At 35.6% G+C, this 22,231-nt stretch overlaps 1 protein-coding gene across 3 annotated transcripts in view; it reads left to right on the top strand.

The window, feature by feature from the left end:
- EXOC2 (exocyst complex component 2) overlaps positions 1-22,231 on the top strand; it is a 267,798-nt gene that overhangs the window by 59,889 nt on the left and 185,678 nt on the right. For all 3 annotated transcript variants that reach the window (XM_027040160.2, XM_027040158.2, XM_027040159.2), the window contains exons 4-6: positions 640-766; positions 11,978-12,091; positions 13,807-13,931. In XM_027040160.2, coding sequence (XP_026895961.2) covers positions 640-766; positions 11,978-12,091; positions 13,807-13,931 — 366 coding nt within the window. The remainder of the gene's footprint in view (positions 1-639; positions 767-11,977; positions 12,092-13,806; positions 13,932-22,231) is intronic.

Genomic DNA, 22,231 nt, shown 5'->3' with positions numbered 1-22,231 from the left:
TTGCCTGGGATCAAATACCTTCCATGAAGCCTTCACAGCCTCAAGCTACCCATTGGCCCTTTGCTCATTTTCTGTTTCAACCCACATTCAGAAGTGGTAAGCCTGTTAGTCCTATGCCAAAGTGAATGTCAAGAATCTGGTCACATAAAAGAGAGTACCATTTTCAGAGATTATATTTTGTTCACAGTGTCTGTCCATTTTTTCCTGAATATCCTAGTCATTTCCATTACTCAAGCCATGCATTTCTTGGAAAGTGTTTGACTGATATCTTTATATAAAGAATTGTTGGATATTTTTTTGAATTAGCCAACTTAATTATACTGTTTATTTTTTATAAAATACATTTGTTTGAGCAGAACTTTTTCTCAGAGGCTTAGCTTGTCTTCTCTGTTGAATAATGTACAATGTAACCATGAAGCAAGAGATATTATTTTTGCCATTTGATAGATTTTTAGTGTTTTTAATCAAGCCACAAGCCATTAAAAAAAGAAAACACCCAAAAAACAAACAGAGCTTTTGTGCTGTCAAATGTCTTAAAAATTACCTTAGTGTGCATTTTGTTTTAGGTCTTTAAAAAGTGAAGCAATAGTGAAAGACTTAGCCTGTATCTTATTAAGGATGTGCTCCTCATTTTGGTAGGTATTTTGGATCAGTCTGCTGTGTGGGTTGATGAAATGAATTATTATGATATGCGTACTGACAGGAATAAAGGAATTCCTCCCTTGTCTCTGCGTCCTGCTAATCCACTTGGCATTGACATTGAAAAGTGAGTACCATCTTGCCTTCAGTTTTCTTTATTGCTGAAAACTTTTATATACTTAAGAGTGAAGAGAGTGACACTCCAGAAATATCCAGGCAAGCACAGTTGAAGACATCTCTGTTGTTGGGAGACAAGTTGTATTTCTGAAGCCTTGTCAGGTTTGCTGCTCGTGAGTGTTCCAGTTAGTTAAAACTTTTGGTGAAAACTACCTACCTCTTTTAGTTTTTTGAATTTACACTTTGTGAAGAAGAAAAGTATCTTGAAATATTTAATAACTAATACTTTTAATGATAGGAGAATGTGTTATCTCGGGTTTGTGAGTTTAAATATTTAGATGGTACTTGAAATCAAAATGGAATTTTCTGGGGCACCTAGGTGGCTCAGTTGGTTGAGCCTCGGACTTTGGCTCTTGGCTTGTGAATTTGAGGCCGCGTGGGGCTCTGTGCTGACAGCTCAGAGCCTGGAGCCTGCTTCGGATTCTGTGTCTCCCTCTGTCTCTGCCCCTGCCCCACTCATGCTCTGTCTCTCTCTTTCTCTATAAAAAATAAACATTAATTTTTTTTTTTCAAAACAGAATTTTCCAAGTGCTTGATGTTTTGGGGAAATATTTTAGAATAATTAGGCCCAGTGTAGTTTTTTATTTTGTTTACGATCCCTGCCTGTAAGTCGTACTTAATCCAGACTTACTTTATCAGTATTGTGACAGGTAAATGATATTTTTCAAGATGTTACCGAATCTGTAATTTTCTATTCTTAATTGCTAGGACAATGTTTAGTAACTTTTATAATTAGTACCTTTATCCTTACATCTTACTTAATCAATTCATCTAACACATCAATCGTGTCTAATTTATTTTCTAGCCTTGATGGTTCTGCTCATGAAGTTATATATCGTGTGTTGCTCTGTAAACACTGAGGGTGACAAGTTAGTTCTATTAACACTTTAACCATAGCTTTAAGTTTTTCTAAGAATGGGGAAAATTCTCTGCTTAATCTTTATATATTTAACCTTCAAGCCTACACTTGAAGACCATTAGTAATCCAAATAGTAAACTGCTTTTTCACCTAGTGAGGTTTTACCTCTGGCTAAGAGGAAGGGAGCAAGTGTTTGTCTTGGAATTTACGATGTGTTGAGAAGTCCTCGGGTTTAGCAGCTTTTAGTGAGCTTGGACTGTCCTAGGTCACATCTTTGAAGCTCTTTGGCAGTATGGGTCATTCTGGAGCTGTTTTAAGGATTTCAGTGCTCTATAAAGAGTTTGAGGATCAAGAAAGTCTAGAAAAGAATGGTAATTACTAGCTATTTAGTTGAGCAGTTTCAAGCATGAATAGACTTTGCAGTTGATACTAAGCCTTTTAATAGGCTGGTTCAATACCCTTGAAAGCCAGCTTCTTTCCAAGTCCTGCCACAAAAGAAGTGTAGAGCAGGAGGTCCTATATGATTGTTCTTTCGTGAGGAAAATACAGTTTAGGAGTATTGTATGAATTTTGTATGAGATTGAGACAAAACTTTCAAAGTTAGGATTAAATTGAATGTTTACTATCATAAAATAGATTTTCTTAATTTTCAGTTTGGCATATAACCCACCCCTTCTATGACTTTTTTACCTTCCTAGGCCCTTCCACCTTTTGACCGCCTTTATTATTCCTGTTATTGCTGCTACCCACAAAGGAGTTAGGCTTGAAATCTCTCTAATAGCACTTTTTCATAATACGGGTCAGGATTATTCTTTGCTAACATTGGTAACAGTAGCCAGGAATAATGGCACTTAAAGTTCTTGGCTCTTTAAAAGTTCTTTTTTTCTTTTCTGAGAGGTAATCTAATTTAGTCTAGAGCCAAACTCAGTTTGAATCATAGCTCTACTGCTTACTAGCAGTATGACTTAACTACTCTGACTCCGTTTCCTTAGGTAGAACATGCCGTACCTGTGTCATGGGGTGGTTGTGAAGATTCAGTGAGTGAGTGCTTTAGAAGAGTGTCTCTCATAGCAAGTGCTTAAAAAATGTTTGTCATCATTACAAGGATTCAGTGCTCTTGTATAATACACTGTTCCTGGCTTCGCTCCGTCACTTAGGAGGAGAATTTCTTTTTAATGACTATTAAGATTTCGGGGTAATAAATTGTATTAAAATCTTAAAATAGCATTATGTACATTAACTTAAGTGTTTAAATAGGGATAAAATTAACAGTAGTATTTCTTTCAAGCTCTTACTTAAGTTTCAAATAATAATTTGCTCAGCCATGGGATAATTAAAGAGTAGCCTTTTGAAAAGGTAAAATCATGACTGTCCTACAAATATAAAGTGAACACATTTTAAGAGCATTATTTCATTCATTAATTAATGGGAAATCAAGTAAAATGTTAAAACCAGTTCAGGGGGAATTCCAGAGGGTAGACATAATAGGCAATGAGGAATGCTAACAGATGCAGATGGGGCACTTATACTGCATGGTAATTAGTTACATCTTTACCTGATAGGTATTCCTGGTTGCCATCAGCCCTCTACAGTTTAACTTCTGTGTTTCTAACAGAGTTGCAAAATAGGGACAAAGGCATAGATCCCTATAAGAATCAGAAAATATTGGGAAGGTCCTCCAGACAGTGAAAGGATACCCAATAATCCTTTTGCTTATTTAAAGTCTTCTGAAAATTTTCCAGTAAAAGAAGGACAGACTAGATATAGTAGCAAGCAAGAAAATGAAAGGTGAAAGTAGGAAGAGTTATAGACAACAAGAGAAGAGAATGTTTTTGGCTAGACATGCTTTTTCAGGTTCCTTTTTTATTTTTTAAAGGTACTGCCAGGAAAACCGCATTTATTTTATTGAATTCTCTGACCTCAGATAGAAATCTTATTTTAGAAAAAGAGAAAAGGAAAGGAAAAGCAGATGTTAAAATATTGATGGATTTTATTTCCCTGACTCAATATTTTTCAGATAAAAGTTTTGCTGTCTGTAGAGAAGGATGTACTTTCAGGTTAGAATCCCTAAGAGCATTTCCTTACTGGTTTTTATTTCTGTATGTTAATGTCATTTGGGGGATTCTTTTATTTAAAAGGTTGGAAGAGGATCTACTTTTAATTTTTTTAAAAACTTCGTTAGAGAACGAACACCAGGGTTTTAATTATTACCTGCTTGTTGAAATATATTAATTGAGAAGGTTTGAAGAATTATGTTATAAAATACTGTGGTCCTGATGAATTATCAGATTAAAGTGGTCAGGTCACTTTGGAAGATGAATCAGTTGTTGGTAATTGCATTGTGAATGTTTATGAAATTCTCTTCAGCTGACAGTCAAATGTGCAACGTGGAACAGTGGGGTGTCCTGTAGTGTTGTGGCCAGTTCATCTGAATTTGAAAAAGCGAGTGAGAGTAGCAGAATATAGTTTTCTGGTTGCTCTTTGGTGTGAGTCAGAGTTTAATAAACATTTTATTGTTGTGCCCAGCATGCATCCTGTTGTCTTTCAGCTATGGGTTTAACAACTGGCATTTATTGGCTTCATTTGCCTCCTTAAGTCCTTCATATTCCTAAATTTTTTACTGATGTTTTGCACACATGGTGCCTTGATATTTATAAAAATGTTACCAATTGCTTCAAAAAAGATAACTTCACCTTGAACTGAGACTAGGATTTAGTTGTAAAAAGTGTATATTTCTGATTTGTTATATTGATTGTCACAGATGTATGTGTTCGTTGCACAGCTTAAATTGTAATGGAGACAAATCATTTAAATTGAAAGAGAAGGTAAAACAGGTTCATGTTAAGTAAAAGCCCTCACTGGGTTGTATTTCTTAAAATAAATATTTGTCTAATGGAATATTTATAAGTAATGTTTTTGGACATTGTACATACATGGGAGTGAGGACATAAAAATGAAACTTTGCCCTTGTTTTTATATGGTCTACAACTTTTTTGTGAAATAGTTACATAAGAAAGGCTATCTAGAGTAGTCATTTGATGTGCCGTTTACTTGTTTTGTTTCCATGTGGATTTTAGGGCATTGCAGATCTGATTTTCTTCTCATCAATTAGGTTTTTCAGTAGAAAGAAAAGGTGACCAGTTTTCCCAGTAGATTTAGAAACCAGGGACAGGTGGAAAAATAATTCTTAGTATGAGTGTAGAAGAGAAAAGCCTTGGATAAATTTGTCTTTTAGAAATTTTATAAAACAGGTTGTGGGCTGTGATACAGTGCCTAAGTTCAGAACCTGTCACGCCCTATCCCCCAAAATAAGAAAGAAAGAAAAAAACAACAGCACACATACAACCAAAAACAAGTTCATAATATTTAATACACCAAAGTGAAAATAGTGATGCTAAAAATTGAAAGCCAAAAGAATTGAGTATAATATACACACACTGAAAAGAACTATATAAGCTTACTTTTACTGTGTTAGCCTCCCTGCCTTTCATCTTTCCATCTGCCAAATCAAGAAAACATGTTCTCTTTAATGCAAACACAGAGTAACACAACTGTAACCAGGCCTCACTCTATGTGAGGTGGTTAGAATTTTTCTCAAAATGATTTTGTTTTGCTTGCTTAAGGGTCATTACTGCAGATTAAGGGTCATTACTGCAGATTGTTCTCATACTTGAAAGCAAATTCTGATATGTTAAAAACATTCCTGTTTTAAATCTGACCAGTGACTCTGTATACCTGGATCTTCCCATGGCACGGGCTAAATCTTTTCAGAAGATTTAAATCTGAGCTTACACTGCCATCTAATGGAAAGTGTATATTTTAGGGGTGGCAAGAGTTGTCAGCTACTGAAATTGTTTTGATTCATGAACTTGCTTAGTAGAATATGTGTTGCTTTCACTGTCCCAACTATGGTAGTAGATTTAAGGTGTAAATTGAGTTTAAATTACTCAGAATATACCTTGCTTTTACTGACTTGTTAAGCCATCACTTCACTTGGTGGGCCTTATCCTAAAATCTGGTTATTGTGAACAAACATTTAAGTTTTAACTTTCTTACTTTCTCAGCACCATTGACACAGTGCTTCTTCCTCTCCTAATACTGCTATAAAGACCATTAACAATTCTCTGTATTCTAAAACAGCGCTGCCTTCACTCTCCTTAAATTTCTATCTTTCTAGATATGTAGTTGTGCTTTTCTTTTATACCTCAGAGTCACCGGTTCTTTATTTGACAATAGAAGTACCCGGTTCAAATCTCAACTATTTACATGCAATGTCTCTGAGGCTGTTTCCTCACTGTAATATGGGAATATGTTGTTATGACAGTATGTTGTTATGACAATCAAATAAAATGATACTTATGAAAATAGTCTGTGAAATACAAAGAACTAAATAAAAAGAATAACAATAACAGCAAATAACATTTTTGAAAATTTATTCTGTGTTAAAACTGCTAAGCCTTTCAAATGCATTATCTATTTTAATTCTCAAAACATTCCTGGGAGGAAGATATTATGATCCTAGTTATCCAGTAACTGGGACCTTAGAGTAAATAGCTTCTCAAAGGTTATACAGACAAATCTAGCAAACTTCCGAGATTGAACCTAGAGCCTGAGCTCTTAACCACTACTTATTACTATTGCCTCCCACTTATATAATGCTATGAGCCATCTCTGCTTTTTGTAGATATGTTCCCTAGGCATTGTCATTCATTGTGTTTTTTCCAGATCTTCTATTGCATGTTCATTTTGAGGTATTTGTGTAAAGCATATGTTAGGCATATATTTTAGGATCAAATACTGACTCAGGATGCGTTCAGCTATAAGTAACAGAAAATGAAAATTAAGCTTAAACAAAAAAAAATATTTATTTTCTCATAATATACTGAGTCCAGAGATGGTGGACTCCATTGTTGGTTGAGTAATGTCACCCAGATGTAAGGAATGTTGGTGTGCTATTCTGTGGCCCTTACTGTAACACTTTTTTTCTTTGTAATTGTCAAGTGGCTAAAGCAATTTCTGCTATTCAAGCAATAATAACACACAGTAAGTAATAATATAAAAATCTAATATGGAAGCCATAATACACAATAATTAATAAAACACAATAATGTCTAGAGGCAGAAGGACCCTATTTCTTCTTTATTCTCCTTCTTAAAGTTTGGAGACCTTTCCCAGAAATATTCAAGTAGATCTTCCTCAGACATCACTGGTCAAAACAAGATCACTCAGTAGATAGCAAGGGAAATATAATAAAACACAATACTGTCTAGAGGCAGAAGGACCCTATTTCTTCTTTATTCTCCTTCTTAAAGTTTGGAGACCTTTCCCAGAAATATTCAAGTAGATCTTCCTCAGACATCACTGGTCAAAACAAGATCACTCAGTAGATAGCAAGGGAAATATGATAACCATGATTTGCTTAGGATAATTGATATTTATGATTGCACTGGTGTGTGGGATTGTTTGGTCTGAGGGTGGAGAATGCATGTTGGATCACTACCCCAAATTAGACTTAATTGTGTGATTTGGGGCAAATTATTTGACCTCTCTCTTAGAATTTTGTCATCTTTAATATTATAATTTCTTATTCTTATAATTCTGATTCTTAGGGTAGGTCTCAATACTCTTTTTCCTATTTAAATTTATATAGTAACATTGGTAAATGAGTTTTAATGTCTTCAGTACGAAATCACTGTAAAGTAAACTCAGTCTTAGGGGTGATTATGAGGAGATAGTATTTTGACCAAAAAATCCAATACTTTTCAAACTCTGACTCATTTAGGTGCCTGAAGAAGCTATGTGAATGAGGAAATAATGTACTATAGTACATGAGAAATGAGATACTAGTAGGTAGATTAATGCTTCATATCTCAGCATAGAATTCTCTTGTAGAAGCACATAGCCTGTTCCAAATAGCCGAAGTGCCTCCTTACCACTTATACTAATTCCAAAGCTCCATTTCAAGATCTTCCGTCTCTTCCTCTCACCCTTGCCCTGCCAGTGGCATGATGTGCCTATGATTGAGGAGATGAGGGTGCAAAGCCTGTGGAAGCCTGGCCATGTCCCATGTGCTTTTCTTTATCACCAAGAAACTCCGCTATTAATAATGTGGCCAGGCCCATTTCTGCTCCCTCTTGAGGAGGAGGGCGATATGGAGGTGTCCTGAAGTAGGAGAGTTTCTTAATGGTTTACCTCCTAGAGCCTTACCAGACATGAGTCTTTTATCTTATGATAAGACAAGTTTATTTATATTTGTCGAAATAACAGTTTAGTACATTGTAAATGACACGTTTCTAAAATGTCAGAATTGGGGGCTCCTGTGTGGCTCAGTCAGTTGAGCGCCCGACTGCGACTCAGGTCATGATCTCGCAGTTCACTATTTTGAGCCCCACATCAGGCTCTATGCTGACAGCGTGGAGCCTGGAGCCTGCTTCGGATCTGTGTCTCCCTCTCTCTGCCCCTCCCCCACTCTTGCTCTGTCTCTCCCCCCAAAAATAAAACACCAAAAAATATTGAAGTGTAAGAATTAGATGAATTTCAAATATGGGAAGTTGTAGATAGCTGCATATTTACATTGTTCAGTATCACCAGTTTAAGCATTTTAACTGTTTAGGATGTGACCTTTTTCATATGTGCTATGTGTATCCAAGGTTTTTTTTTTTTTTTTTTACACATCATCAGCTTTATTGAGGCATAACTGATAGATAAATTTGTAAGATATTTAAAGTGTACATCTTGATGAGTTTATAAATGTATACATTGTGAAAGGATTTCCACCATCAAGGTAACTAATACATCCAACCCCTCACATATGTTTTCTTTAGTTTTTCGTGTGTGTGTGTGTGTGTGTGTGTGTGTGTGTGTGTATATGTGTGTGTGCGCATGCGCCTCTCGACATTATTTTGTTTTATTAATTATAAGTGGCTGGTGCAGCCACACTGGAAAACAGTATGGAGATTCCTCAAAAATTAGAAATAGTACTACCATTATGACCCAGAAATTCTGCTTCTAAGTATATATCCAAAGAAAATGAAACAGGATATTGAGATATTTACACTCCCATGTTCATTGCAGCATTATTCACGATAGCCAAGGTATGGAAACAACTTAACTTCATTAATGGATGAATGGATGAAGAAGTTGTATATATGTACAGTAGAATATTATTCAACCACGAGAAAGAAGGATATCCTGTCATTTACAACAACATGAATGTACCTTGGTTTCATTATACCACACAGAGAAAGACAAATAACAGTTTTTTCTTTCTTTTTTTTTTTTAAACTATGTTAAGCGTGATTTAATGTCAAACCCATGGGGACTATGCAGTCTCAGCCATTTCACCAGTACATACAACTGCTGTATTTTTTGGATTTGTGTCTGCATTTTTTTTTATCCTTTTTTGATGTTAATCCCTCTTCACACTTCTGCTCTGATTATGGGTAGGGAACCCATGCAACCATAATAAAACTACAGGTCTTGCGTGAAGGGTAAAGTTCAGTTTGCCTTCTCAGAGTCCCCTTTTGCTGCTTTTTTGTTAGCTGTGTCTTTAATCTGTGAGTTTGGAACTGACCCTTGTTAGAAGAGGATTTCACATAGTTGAATACTTGATAAAGAATGTTAATAGTAGGGATTTAGTTGATATCAGATGATTCTGTAGTACTTTTTGATTCTGTTAAGATCATTCAACTTTCTGAACAAGCAAAGTGTTAGGACTACATAGAATACCAGTTTAAGTGTCAAAAAGAAGTAAGGTTGACAAAAAAATGTTAGGCATTTCTCCATGTACTTTTCCTTCACACCATAGACAGACCCCACTAATTCATTATGCTTTTCTTTCCAGTTTAGACATATGATCTTTGACACAACACTCTAGACAGACACTGCCCACCAATTAAGGTAGAACTAGGGAGTATGGACTATGCATATCATAAGGAAGTGTTTTTAGTTACTTAGGTAGGGCTCAGCCCTTTCAACTCAGTCATTATATTCCCCCAAAGTTCTAACTTGGAGTCATGATGTACATTTTATTTATAAATGAGAAAAACTTCCCAAGGTGACAGGATTTTATTACTAAGTACCAAACCAGCAAGAAGAATCCAAATCAAAATAAACTTCTAAAAATGCAGAGTTCTCCAGAGTCCTCTCAGAGATTCTGTCTGGTAAAAATGACCAACAAGCTTCTGGAACACATATGCACCCCAAGAAGATTCAGACTATAATCTAACTTTTGGAGCCAGTGAGGAATGCTGTGAGATTGACTTACTCTCTGAATTACTGATTACTGAGGTAATGCCAGCTTGATGTCCATGATTCTCTTAAAGTCTCATTTTATTTTGTCTGTTACTGTAGTGCTAAGCAAGGCTTTTTTCCCCCACTAATTAAAAAAGAAAACATTGTGGGGCATGTGGGTGGCTCACTTGGTTTAGCATCTGACTCTTGATCTCAGCTCAGGTCATGACAAGCCGCACATTGGGCTCTGCCCTGACAGCACGGAGCCTACTTAGGATTCTCTCTATCCCTCTCCTTCTGCCCCCAGCACACCTTCCCCCACCTGCACTCCCCCACCCAGTAAATAAATAAACATTAAAAAAAAAGAAAGAAAATGTCATAGTGAGAAAGGTAAGTGTAATAGAAAATAAAGTGGGTCTCTTTCTATTGACTGACTTACTGACAAATAGATGTTGGATTCTAGATTAAAGTGTAGGGTTTACAAAGGAAATCATAGAGAACTGGTTTTGCTCTTTGCATCCCTTGCCCTTTTAGGGACTATGAAGGGATGAAGGGAGCCAGGAGTGAAGGGGAAGAGTTTATGAGATTCTTTGACAGGAGCTGTGCTAGGCTGTGAAAGGGAGGTATGACAAACATCTGCTTTTCTTAACTCATAACTGGGGAGTGTGGCTTCCATGGAGTGTTCCCTGCATTTGTGAAACAGAGATCCTGGCACCTGAGAGCACAGGAACAGTGCACATAGACAGTAGAGGTGTCTGCCCTGGGAAAGATGTTTCTTGGGACAAGATGAGCACCTCACTAGAGAGTAGGCCCCAGTCCATTGTAAGTTGTATGTAAGGTCACTTGTAAGTCAAGGAGCTCCATCAGAGAGTTGTTGTTGGTAAAGATGGAGTGCTGATCTTGGACCACACTACGTGATTTCTGAATTGAGGCTGTGTTCATAATAATGTGAAATCAAGTCTCTCTCAGATAAGAGTGAGTAGAAGTCATTGCACCTGCTCACCTTTTCTTACAGGGTGGTGATAATTCTGCACCCCCCCCCCCAAATGGCTCCCCACAACCCTGAATACACTGGGCTATAAAACAGTGCTGTGTCCCGTCCATATCCCATGAGTTTGGCTTATCCAGTGTATGGGGTTGAGGACCACACTTCAGTCATAAAGGACACCAAGATCAGAGGAGTGAAGTGAAAATGAATATGATGTGTGCAAGAAAGTGTAATCCCTTTGAAGTTACTGAATCTCCCAGTTTTGAGGATTAGATGAGCAGAAATGAGTCCTGAGAGGTAAGCAGTTTTGAATCATGGAGAGACTTGACTATAGAACTTGGACTTTATCCTCTATAGGTGAAGAGTTGGGGATATGGTGAGGGCTGCTAGCTCATAAGCCCATAACAGAGTTTGCCCATACTACTTTTGCTCTTAGATACAACTGTCTGACTTCCAGCATGGAGCCTGAACTATAGTAGTATTTAGTTATTATTTGAATGGATACATAAATGAAATGATCCGGAAGTTGACCTTAAAAATGTAGGCAATAAAGTCAGCTACAGATAGGGGATTGCCTGTTATAAGCTTTTCTTAAAATTATTCTAGATATAGACATAGAAGTATAAATATAATTATTTTATTAATTAGCTCTAATTTTTATTAATAGGCTTTAGTATGTTTTAAAACAACTTTGATATAAGTCTTTAACAAAAACCATTTTAACAAACTAATGTTTAAATTTCAGTGTATACAAATTTTGATTTTTATTCATTGAATAGAGAATGATTGCATATTTGGATAGATGTCATAAAGTATCAACTCAGCCTCTTTAAATTCTATATTGATGTAATTTCTGTATTTTAACTAATTTCTTATATATACATAAAGTTTATATAATAAGAAATGAGCTGAGGTGTAGGAAATATATTTTGTATACACATGTAAATATAGACTCCATAATGTAAGATGTATAATTTTAATGGTTTGTAGTCCTGTTTATTACATTAGGTACTCTCGGATGTCTGTTACATTATTGTAGTAATAGCGTTTGAAGTATATTTTAAATCTTTTTTCTCCCTTAGAAGTAAATTTCCCCAGAAGGACTTAGAAATGCTGTTCCCTGGAATGAGTGCTGATTTTACAAGTGAGAATTTTTCAGCTGCTTGGTATCTTATAGAAAACCACTCAACTACCAGGTCAGTGGATGTTGGACTATTGTTTCATGTGGTTGTACCTAATAGGATTATATGATACAAAGGGATTTAGGCTGGCCTCTGCCACGTAGGAGCCCTTTGACTTTGGGTGAGCTCATGAATATCTCAGGGTATCTTTTCTCCTATTTATGAAATGTTGTTAATAATTAGCAGTCCCTTGTTTCCTGCTATCTTGTTTCTGTATGATTCATATTTGTGCAACCCATTAAAACTTTGTGGAGTCTCATCTGGGTACCTAAACTGATGTGATCTCTCTCTATTCAAATAACAAAACTTTCAAGTCCTGGTGTAAAATAGTAAACATACTTCTTTTCCTGACCATAGAGCAAAGGAAGATGATTTGATTTATCATTTTGCAAAGACTTGCCTTAAAATTAGCCAAAAATAGTCAAGGTCTTATATCCAAATTAAAGTGCTCCTTATTGTCTGCTAATTACATTTTGCCACACTCTTGATAAGAGTAGGTTTGTAACTTTTTTGCAGCAATTAAATTTAGTAACAGTGTTTGAATAAATGAATGGTTTATTGCTAAAAATTTACATTCCTGAAAAGTTAATTTGTTAAAATACACCTTAGGAGAAATTTTTCCTTCACCAGTTAGAGTGAAAACCATTAGAAAACATGAGGAAACATTGGTGTGTGTGTGTGTGTGTGTGTGTGTGTGTGTGTGTGTGTGTGTGTGGAGAGAGAGAGAGAGAGAGAGAGAGAATCCTAATACATTTTTAAAGGGAATGTCAAATCTTTAATTGCAGAAGATGGTTCTAATTTTACATCACAGATGTGCTTTTTCTATTACTGTATTTCAGAATTGATCTCTGTTTTTACAGCCAGATTTTCTTAGCCCAGCTGGAAATAAAAAAATATAGAGATCTACCAATTTTCTCTGCTTGAGATGTAGAGATAAAATATTTTGGTCTTTTTAGTTATTTAAATTGTTGAGTTGACTGCCCCTGCTCCCACCCCCCCAGGTTTTTCTATAATTTCACTGTTAATGACAGAGGACTGGATATTGATGTGGTGAATCATGATACGGTTAATTTTGATATAGGACACAGAAATGAACATACAGAAGAGTTCTGCCTTAGATAACTTAGATAACCACTGCATTGATCTAGGTCTGTGGAAAGGGACATGATGTTCAGGACTCCTTACCTGGCAAATCATATACATGATACATATTATTTATAGAAATATTTATATGTATGTTCATTTCTTAGGGGTCTGACATTTGGAATGACCATTTGAGGGCTACAGATCTGTTTTATAGTTGCTGTAATTTTGTTATTTATAATAAAAGGGTTTAGATGTAGGGGTGCCTCAGAGGCTCAGTCGGTTGAATGTCCTACTCTTGATTTCGGCTCAGGTCATGATCCCAGGGTGTGGGATTGAGCCCCGTGTCAGACTCCATACTGAGCATGGAGCCTGTTTAAGATTCTCTCTTTCTCTTCCTCTGCTCCTCTTCCCTGCTTGCACTCTCTCTTAAAAAAAAAAATAAAAATAAAAATAAATAAATAAATAAATAAATAAATTTAGATGTAGGTAAGAATTTGAAAGCTTTTTGTTTTAATCTGGTTACATCTTGTGTCAATCTATGTCTTTCTTAACTTAGGCTTCAGTATTTCACGTTTAATGCATTATCTGATTTCTTTTTTGCTTTTTAGGAGTCTCACACTTTTGGTTTCTTAATTTCATTTCAGTTTTGAACAGCTTAAAATGGCAGTCACCAACTTGAAGAGACAGGCTAACAAGAAAAGTGAAGGCAGCTTGGCATATGTGAAAGGAGGTCTTAGTACTTTCTTTGAAGCCCAGGATGCCCTCTCAGGTAAGGTGACCCTCAGAGCCATCTGCTGGGGCTTCCACAACAGAAACCCAACACTGTGTTTGCAGAGTGTTTACAGGGTGTGACATTCAGTCTGTATTTATAAAAGTAGAGATCTAAAATGTGCCATAAATATTTGTTGCAGACCAGGCTGGAATCTCTTTGAAGGCTTGGTACTTTAAATATTTGTCTCTGAGGCTTTTGTTGACCCGTTGTACATATGTGAAATAGGAGACTACTTTGCCTTCCCACAATGCCCAATCTCCAGGGCTGATAAGAAACTAAATCCCAATAGGTAAAATTCTAGAATTTTAAAAATCCTCTTATATCCATCAATATCTTACACATGTGACTAATTCTGTAAATGTGATCCATTGTGTGTTTGGTGTGTGGTAAGGACTGATGATAATGTGTCATTCTTTTCAGCTATCACCCCATGAACCTTATACACAATAGTTAAATGTCCACCATCCATTTTGTCATTTTTATATGGGGGAGCAAGTATATTAAATAGATATAGCATAGTTTTAGACATATCATGGAAAAGATGTTGGGTAGGGTTTTTTCTCACCTAAAATTAACTTTATTTATTTAATTTTTAAGTTATTTATTTATTTTGACAGAAAGAGCAAGAGAGCACACGTGTGTGCCTGCTGGGCAGGGGGAGGGGCAGAGAGCGAGGGAGAGAGAGAATTCCAAGCAGGCTCTGTGCTGTCAGAGGAGAGCCAGATGCATCAGGGTCCATCTCACTGACCTGAGCCAAAATCAAGAGCCTGATGCTTAACTGACTGAGTCACCCAGGCACCCCTTAAATTACCTTTAATTAATAGAAATCAAATTACTGTTTAGTAAAAACTATTAATAAAAGTTAGCCTAATTCTTTTTAAAAACAAATATACCTATAACTAAGTACCTGCACATAAGCACTTTTAAGTGTAGACTAAGAAGCCACACTTCCTTTAATTCAGTAAGACTTAATTTTTTTTATTAATTTGTATTCTCAAAGTACAGACATCCTGTTACTGTTTCTAAAACCCTTCTCCTGGGTCAAACAAGCATAGATGACTTCTGGGAAGTTAATGTGCATCTGATACAGCTCTTTCCTTGTTAGGTAGAAGTTAGGTTTTTGAAGGAGCAAAATGTGAATGCCTAGCAGGAACAGAAATTAGATAATTTTCTTTGATAAACACTCTGTGCCCTGTATTTTTTGGTGGGATGCTTTTCTTTCGTTCTTTGTGCTTATTGATATTCTGTCTTAAGTTACTAATGTTACTATATTAGCAATAGAAACCTGAGCATATATGAACAGAGTTTAGCATTATCAAGCAGAATTAGGTTAGTAATTCCCTAGTAGCTATGCAAATGATAATTTGCCATAGGTGATTAGCAGTTCTCAGAAATTATTGTATTTAAAATTATTTCACCTAAGTATATTGGTAACTTAACATTTAACAAAGATAATTCTGACCAATTGCTTAATCATATAAGCAGGTGACTCTATAGCATATAGAAAGTGATTTTAATAATAAAATTCCAAGATTTTAGCTACACACATATCTAGCTTTTCTGTGTTTAATGTAAATGAAATGCATATTACAAAAAGACAGTAAATAAGTAATGAACAGACACTACTTAATACCATTGTAAAGATAATTACATTAACATTTTGATGTATTTTCTTTTGGTCTTTTTGCTCTTGGCCTATATGAGTCCATATTACAAAATTGGAGTTGCATTGTATATTCAATTGTGTATGCTAGAAACCTCCTTTACTCTTTAGAGTGTTCCTTTGGGTAATTATTTTAATATACTATAGCATTTGATTTGTTGGTAGCTCTTTAGAAAATTTTCTGACTATAGTCTTAAGTGAAATTGATCTGTAGTTTTTTGAAATGCTTTTTTGGTCAGGTTTTGGTATTAGTGTTTTACAGAAGCATTTGAATCTGTATATGTATATATGTAGGTACTATGTGATGGGTTATGTAAAGTAGGAATTATCAGTTGGAAATTTGAAAGAGCTAATACATTGAAAGAACTAATAAATTATTTGCTCAGGTAATCTGTTTTACTTTTCTGTTTTGAAAAATGTCAAACATGTTAAAAGTAGAATAGTACAGTCACCCCTGTATAACTGTCAGATTTAAGTTAGTAATGTTTTTCAAACTTGCTTCAGTGATATTTTTTGAGGTTGGTTGTGTTTTGCTGATCTCAAGCAGTGAGTCTAAAGCTCCATGACATTTCCCTCCTATATACATTAGTATATGGTTCCCACCCAAATAGGGACATTTACCTGCATAACCACAATGCTGTTATTACAGCCAAAATAAATTTCAGTAATTTTTCAATATCCTCTAATTCCCATGTCATACTCAAATTTCCCCATTTACCCACCAACTTTCTTTATAGTTGCTTTGTCCAAATCAAGATTCAGATAAGGTCCAAGCATTTCATTTGTTTTCTTAAGTCTCTTAAGCCTCTTTTAGACTAGAATACCCTTACCTTTGCTACCTTGACTTTTTGTTTTCCCCCATGTAATTGATATGTTGAAGACATGAGGCTGTTTGTCCTATAGGATATCCCATACTCTGGATTTGACTGATTACTTCCTCATGGTGTTATTTAATTTATTTTAGTTTCCATTGTATTGCTTGGACTTATTTGGACATTAGATTTGGTTTTCAACATTTTTGGTCATATATGGTACTGTGTACTCCTGTGTTATTATTTCAGGAGGCCTTTAGTGTCTGCATGTTTTTCCTGTAGAGACACTGTGATGGATCAAGTGGGTTCCCCAGTGGGGTGGGTATTGGTAGTTGTATCGATTAGAATCAACCAAGGGAAAAGATGCATGAGGCACAGTCCAGGAAAGTTCTGTGCATGGAGTGAAAGTTGCCCTCTCACGGTTGAGTCATAAACAACGTTGATTTACCTGGTATGATGTGAGTCATTGTACATGGAATATTGCCTACCAGAGAATCTCATCCAAGCCTTGGTGTCCAGAGTTTTTATTAGAGCTCTGTCACATAGACATAGTTGACTGCTCCAATGGCTGACCTCCATCTAGAGGTCCCTCTGGAGGTCAAGCTGATATGGAGTGACCCAAAGTCTTCACTGTAAATTACGTTGTTACACTATCTGGTATAGCTCAAGGCTCCCAAGTAAACAAAGATACTTTCATCAGGTAAGAATTTGAAAAGCTTAGAGGTAACCTCTCAGAAGCTAAAGACAAAGGCCAGACCTCTTTTTGGGTAAGATTAAATTCTTTAGTATGCGATTATATTAATATGAAATATTATATATGCATTTGCCTAATATATTATACATCATATTCTTTTTAACCTGTAGAAATTTTGATTTTACCATTTCTCTTGTAAGCAACATATGGTAGAATTTTTATATTTTTATACCAGTTTGGGAGTCTTTGCCTTTTAATAGAAAAATTCAAGCCATATACATTTACCTAACTGACATTTTTGTCTTTTTGTTTTTATTGTTCTATTATATTTTTCAGTTTTCATTTTTCCTTCTGTGCTATATAGACCATGTTGTTGCACATTGGCAAGAAATGTTTTTAAATTCTATTATAGGTTGCCTTTTGCCTCCTGTTGTGTATAACATCGGTTCAGGACATCTATATTTCTCATGCTCTTTCCTTTTTTTCTGGTCTTAATTTAATCTGGAGTTATAGCTTTTTATTTTACCTTTTCTTTTCCATTTCATTATTATGTTTCTCAATTATTTTTGTTTTTGCATTTCATTTTATAACACATTTACTGCAGTTAATTAAAATTTACCATCTATTCACATAAATTTAATTGGCTTTAATGTTTCTTGCCAGTCATTTTACATTTCATCTTTTCTATCTTTGAATTTTTTGAACAGTGGGATATATGTTTTGTGCTAGAGCTTTTGAATTCTTGCATATCTGGAAATGTGTCTTGCTTCATACAGAATTATTTTCTGAAAACATTGATCCAGTATCTTTTAGTGTTATAGAGAGAAGTCCTGAGCCATTGTAATTCTTTATTACTTATAGATGAATTGATGTTTTTCTCTCTCCCTAAATGCTTAAAAGATATATTTGTTTTGACTTGAATTAAAAAAAACCAAATGCCTTTCAGGATATATTAGAATGTAGGTCTTGTCTTTATTCATTTTTCCCAATACTTGATAAGCTTTTAGAATCTGTAGACCCATATCTGCAGTTTTCAACACTTTTCTTTTGTTGTGTCAACTATCATTTATGGTTTGTTTCTGAATGGCCTTGTATAAAAATAGTATTCCTTTCCTTCTGCTCTCCTATATGGTACCCAGTACCTTTTCTGTTTTTCAGTATGCTGCCCAATAGTAGTATGCCTCAACTAGTTTTCTTCTGTTTCCTGCCATACTGGGTGTTAGGAAATGTGGTCTCTAAATATTGTAAAGAGAAGGGAGTTGTTAGAAGTAAGAAAAATGGGGGAGCAGAATTATAGTCCTGAAGATAGTTATAAAAAAATTAGAAGATGCGTTGTGTCAGAATTAGGCTAGATAGAGATGACAGAGTATAAATAAACACCTTACTCTTCTTTTTTTTTTGGTATCATCTGTGTTCTTCTCTTTGATTAAGTAGACTGTTCGATATGTATCCAAGGGTGTTTTTCGGGCCATCCCAGTCAGGTAAACAGTGGCTGTTGCCCTCTTGTCTGGCCTTTATTTATCTTGAAGTATTTATGCTATTGTCAATTTTCTTTTTTCATGTGTGTATCCATAAATATTTTAATTAGAACTTGACTAGTGTGTCTGGTATAACTTCCAGTGTTAACCTCAGTATATTTATTGTAATTTTTACTTTATTATGTTCTGCAAAGATATTCCCAGCATCTTGTGTTACTTTTCCATGGCAGTCACCCTGCCATTCTCTTTTAATCCCTTGAAGTCTTGAAGTACTTTTTTGTTTGTTTGTTTGTTTGTTTGTTTGTTTTCTTTTGTAAGTAGGCTTCACACCCAGCTCAGAGCCCAATATAGTGCTTGAACTCATGACCCTGAGATCAAGACCTGAGCTGAGATCAAGTTTAACTGACTGAGCCATCCAGGCGCCCCTTCAATCCTTTGAAGTCTTGATGAGACATATAGTTTCTTACCAGATATGAGTTCATACCAGTTCTCGCAGGCCACGGTGATGTTTGTGGAGCTTTTCATATTATTAAAGGCCTTCTTCATTTCCTCAGTGCCTTCTTCAATTTTTTTTTTTTTTAATGCTTATTTATTTTTGAGAGCAAGAGAGACCAGAGTGTGAGCGGGGGAGGAACAGAGAGAGAAGGGAGACACAGAATCTGAAGCAGGCTCTAGGCTCTGAGCTGTTAGCACAGAGCCTGACATAGGGCTCGAACTCATGAACTGTGAGATCATGACCTGAGCCGAAGTTGGACGCTTAACAAACTGAGCTACCCAGGCACCCCTTCTCAGTGCCTTCTGATTGTCATCTTTGTTTTGGTGAACATTTCCCTGACTGCCCCTTGAGCTTTTCACCTGTTTGGTTTCTTGTTTTTATGGGCAAGTCCAACATTATCACTTGCTTTTTTTGAGAACAATTATGGACCAAAACTGTATGAATTATTTTTATTCATGTTATACTAAAGAATAACTAAGAGGCCGAAGCAGAGTAAATAACACATGGTGCTCGATACACAATTGACCTTCCCTCCCATGTTACTTTTGTTACTGCTACTTGAGACAGTGTAGCCATAACTGATTTTTTGGCACATTCTGTTATTAGTGTCTGTTGATATCTGAAGGTTATTTAGGCAGGTATGGTTGTCTAGGATCCAGTTATCTAAGTGAGAATCCTTTATACCTATTAGCCTTCTATATAATAGTCGCAATTATTTCATTACTGTTTTTCTTCCCAGTGTAACTGAGGAAATGATTCACAGGTTACCTGGCCTATTTAAATGTAATTTATATAATTTAGCCACTCATAAAAATTTGGTGTAAGTAAAAACTAAATGTTTGAAAAGTTCTTTACAAATTTAAATTTTTAAGAGATCTCATTTTAACTCTTCCTAGTCTCCTATTTTAGTAAATATTATCCTCAGAGGTTGGTGTGTGGGCCAGATTGGCCATTTGCTGTCTTTGTACAGGCCAGGAACTAAAGATGGCTGTGTTTTTCAAGGTTTGTGTGAGAGGAAAAAAAAAAAAAAAAAGAGGGAAGCAGTTGTAGAATATGTGATAGAGGCCCTATGTGGCCCATGAAGCCTAAAATATTTACTATGTGGTTCTTTATAGAAATAGTTGGTGGGGCACCTGGGTGACTTAGTCGGTTAAGCATCTGACTTGGGCTCAGGTCATGATCTTGTGGTTCATGAGTTTGAATCCTGTGTTGGGCTCTGTGCTGACAGCTCAGAGCCTGGATCCTACTTCGCATTCTGTGTCTCCCTCTCTCTCTGCCCCTCCCCTGCTCGTGCTCTGTCTCTCCCAAAAATAAACAAACATTAAAAAAAAAAAAAAAAGAAAAGAAATAGTTTGCTAGTCTTTGACCTAGTTTGAATATTCCTGTCTCATATAGGCTAGTAGTAATATATAGTGGTTAGAGTGTGTAGATCACAGTGTACCTGACATTAAATCTTACAGACATTGCCTATACACACGTATCATTTCTAGTGCCTCTTTTAATAATGGCATTATATAAATGTATGGACAAATGCTATGAATTTTTTTATTGAAATCTGCAAATTTGATGTCCACATTTAATTAGAGAGTTAAATAAAACAAATTTCAGTGAATCAATAGGCAGTCTTTTTATAACTCTGAATTTTCTTTGAATAGAACTTTTATATACATACTTTTTTGTTTCCCAAATACAATTTTATGGTGTGCAACTGTTTCACATATTTAAGTTTTAATATATTAGAAACAATAACAAACCTGTGATCATGTACCAAGTTGCTTATTGAGTTATACTATTTAAAAATGTTTTTAGAGAAAATAAAAGGTCAAGTGAACCAGACATAGGGTTATTTGGTTTAATTTTCTGGAAAATAGGATTGCCTTTATCAGATCCAGTGTCTCCTGGTCCTCATGCTTGGCTGACAGCTTGACAGTGACTCTGCTGTGCTGGAGATGGGTGGCAGGAAGCTGCTTTGTCAGCATAAAAAGGTTGTAAACTGAGCTGAGGGGAGCCAGACTTACCTCATTTTGACCTGCTGATCAGTGATGGGTTTTGTCAGCAACAGAAATGTGGCTGCATGGTTTTTAACGGTTTTGACTTAGAAAGCAACATTTGAAGCAAGGCTACTGTAAAATGCAATATCTTATTGCCATGGAAGAGCCATTTGCAATGCCCCCTTAATAAAATGCAATGTATGCCATATATTCTTTTGCAGCAAGATTGTCAGAAAATTACACCAGCATTTAAATAAATAGTGTGAGTAGTCTTTTTAGTTTCTATTTTTTATATTTGGGCATTTTTATCTCTTTTCTTTAAAGATAGGGAAGTTCTTTTCCATTTAACGAGTTCAAGTTAAGTTTAGGTTTTAATATGTGGAAACATTTTATGTTGCTATTACTGCATAATCCAATTTTGGAGCATTAAATAACTTTCTTTTCACTCCTGAATCAACCAAGACGATTAAGAATATACTGGCTGACTTTGTTTTCAAAATGTATTTCTTTTTCTCTCTCTGAATGTGTTTCTCTAACAGAAGCGTTCTGTTTATAAATTTCAAACACAATTTGAAATTGCTTTAAAAAAGGTATTAAAAATGGGCAGGGGCTCCTGGGCGGCTCAGTCGGTTGAGCATCCTACTCTTAATTTCAGCTCAGGTTATGATCCTAGGGTTGTAGGATCAAGCCTTGCATTGGGCCTCTGTGTTGAGCATGGAGTCTGCTTAAGATTTTCTCTCTGTCTCTGCCCCGCTCATGCTCGTGTTTGTGCTTTCTCTTTCTCTAAAAAAAAAAAAAAAAAAGGCAGGATCAAAATTAGGAAGTAATTAAAGAAGGAGAGAAATAGATGTTATTATGCATTGAGAATATTTTTATACTGCATTTGAACACTGAATTTGCCCAGAATTTTCTAATCAATGAGTCAAGGGAAACAAATCAAATTGTGATTAAAACAAAACACTTCATTTTTTTTTTTTTTCTTAAGCAGACCCCCCACTCCCTCAAATCTACCATGCTTGACTGATGGGTTGAGGCAGAACGTGTTAATTCCTTTTAAGAAGAGTTTGACATGCTATTTGAATGTTGGAGAATAAGGACTGTAAGAGTGATGTAATTTCATTGTACTGGCTGTGAAGCCCTTGGAGTTACACATGTTACATTTG

The sequence above is a fragment of the Acinonyx jubatus genome, chromosome B2 (assembly GCF_027475565.1).
Source record: "Acinonyx jubatus isolate Ajub_Pintada_27869175 chromosome B2, VMU_Ajub_asm_v1.0, whole genome shotgun sequence".
Taxonomy (NCBI): Eukaryota; Metazoa; Chordata; class Mammalia; order Carnivora; family Felidae; genus Acinonyx; species Acinonyx jubatus.
This window is presented reverse-complemented; position numbering and strand designations above follow the sequence as displayed.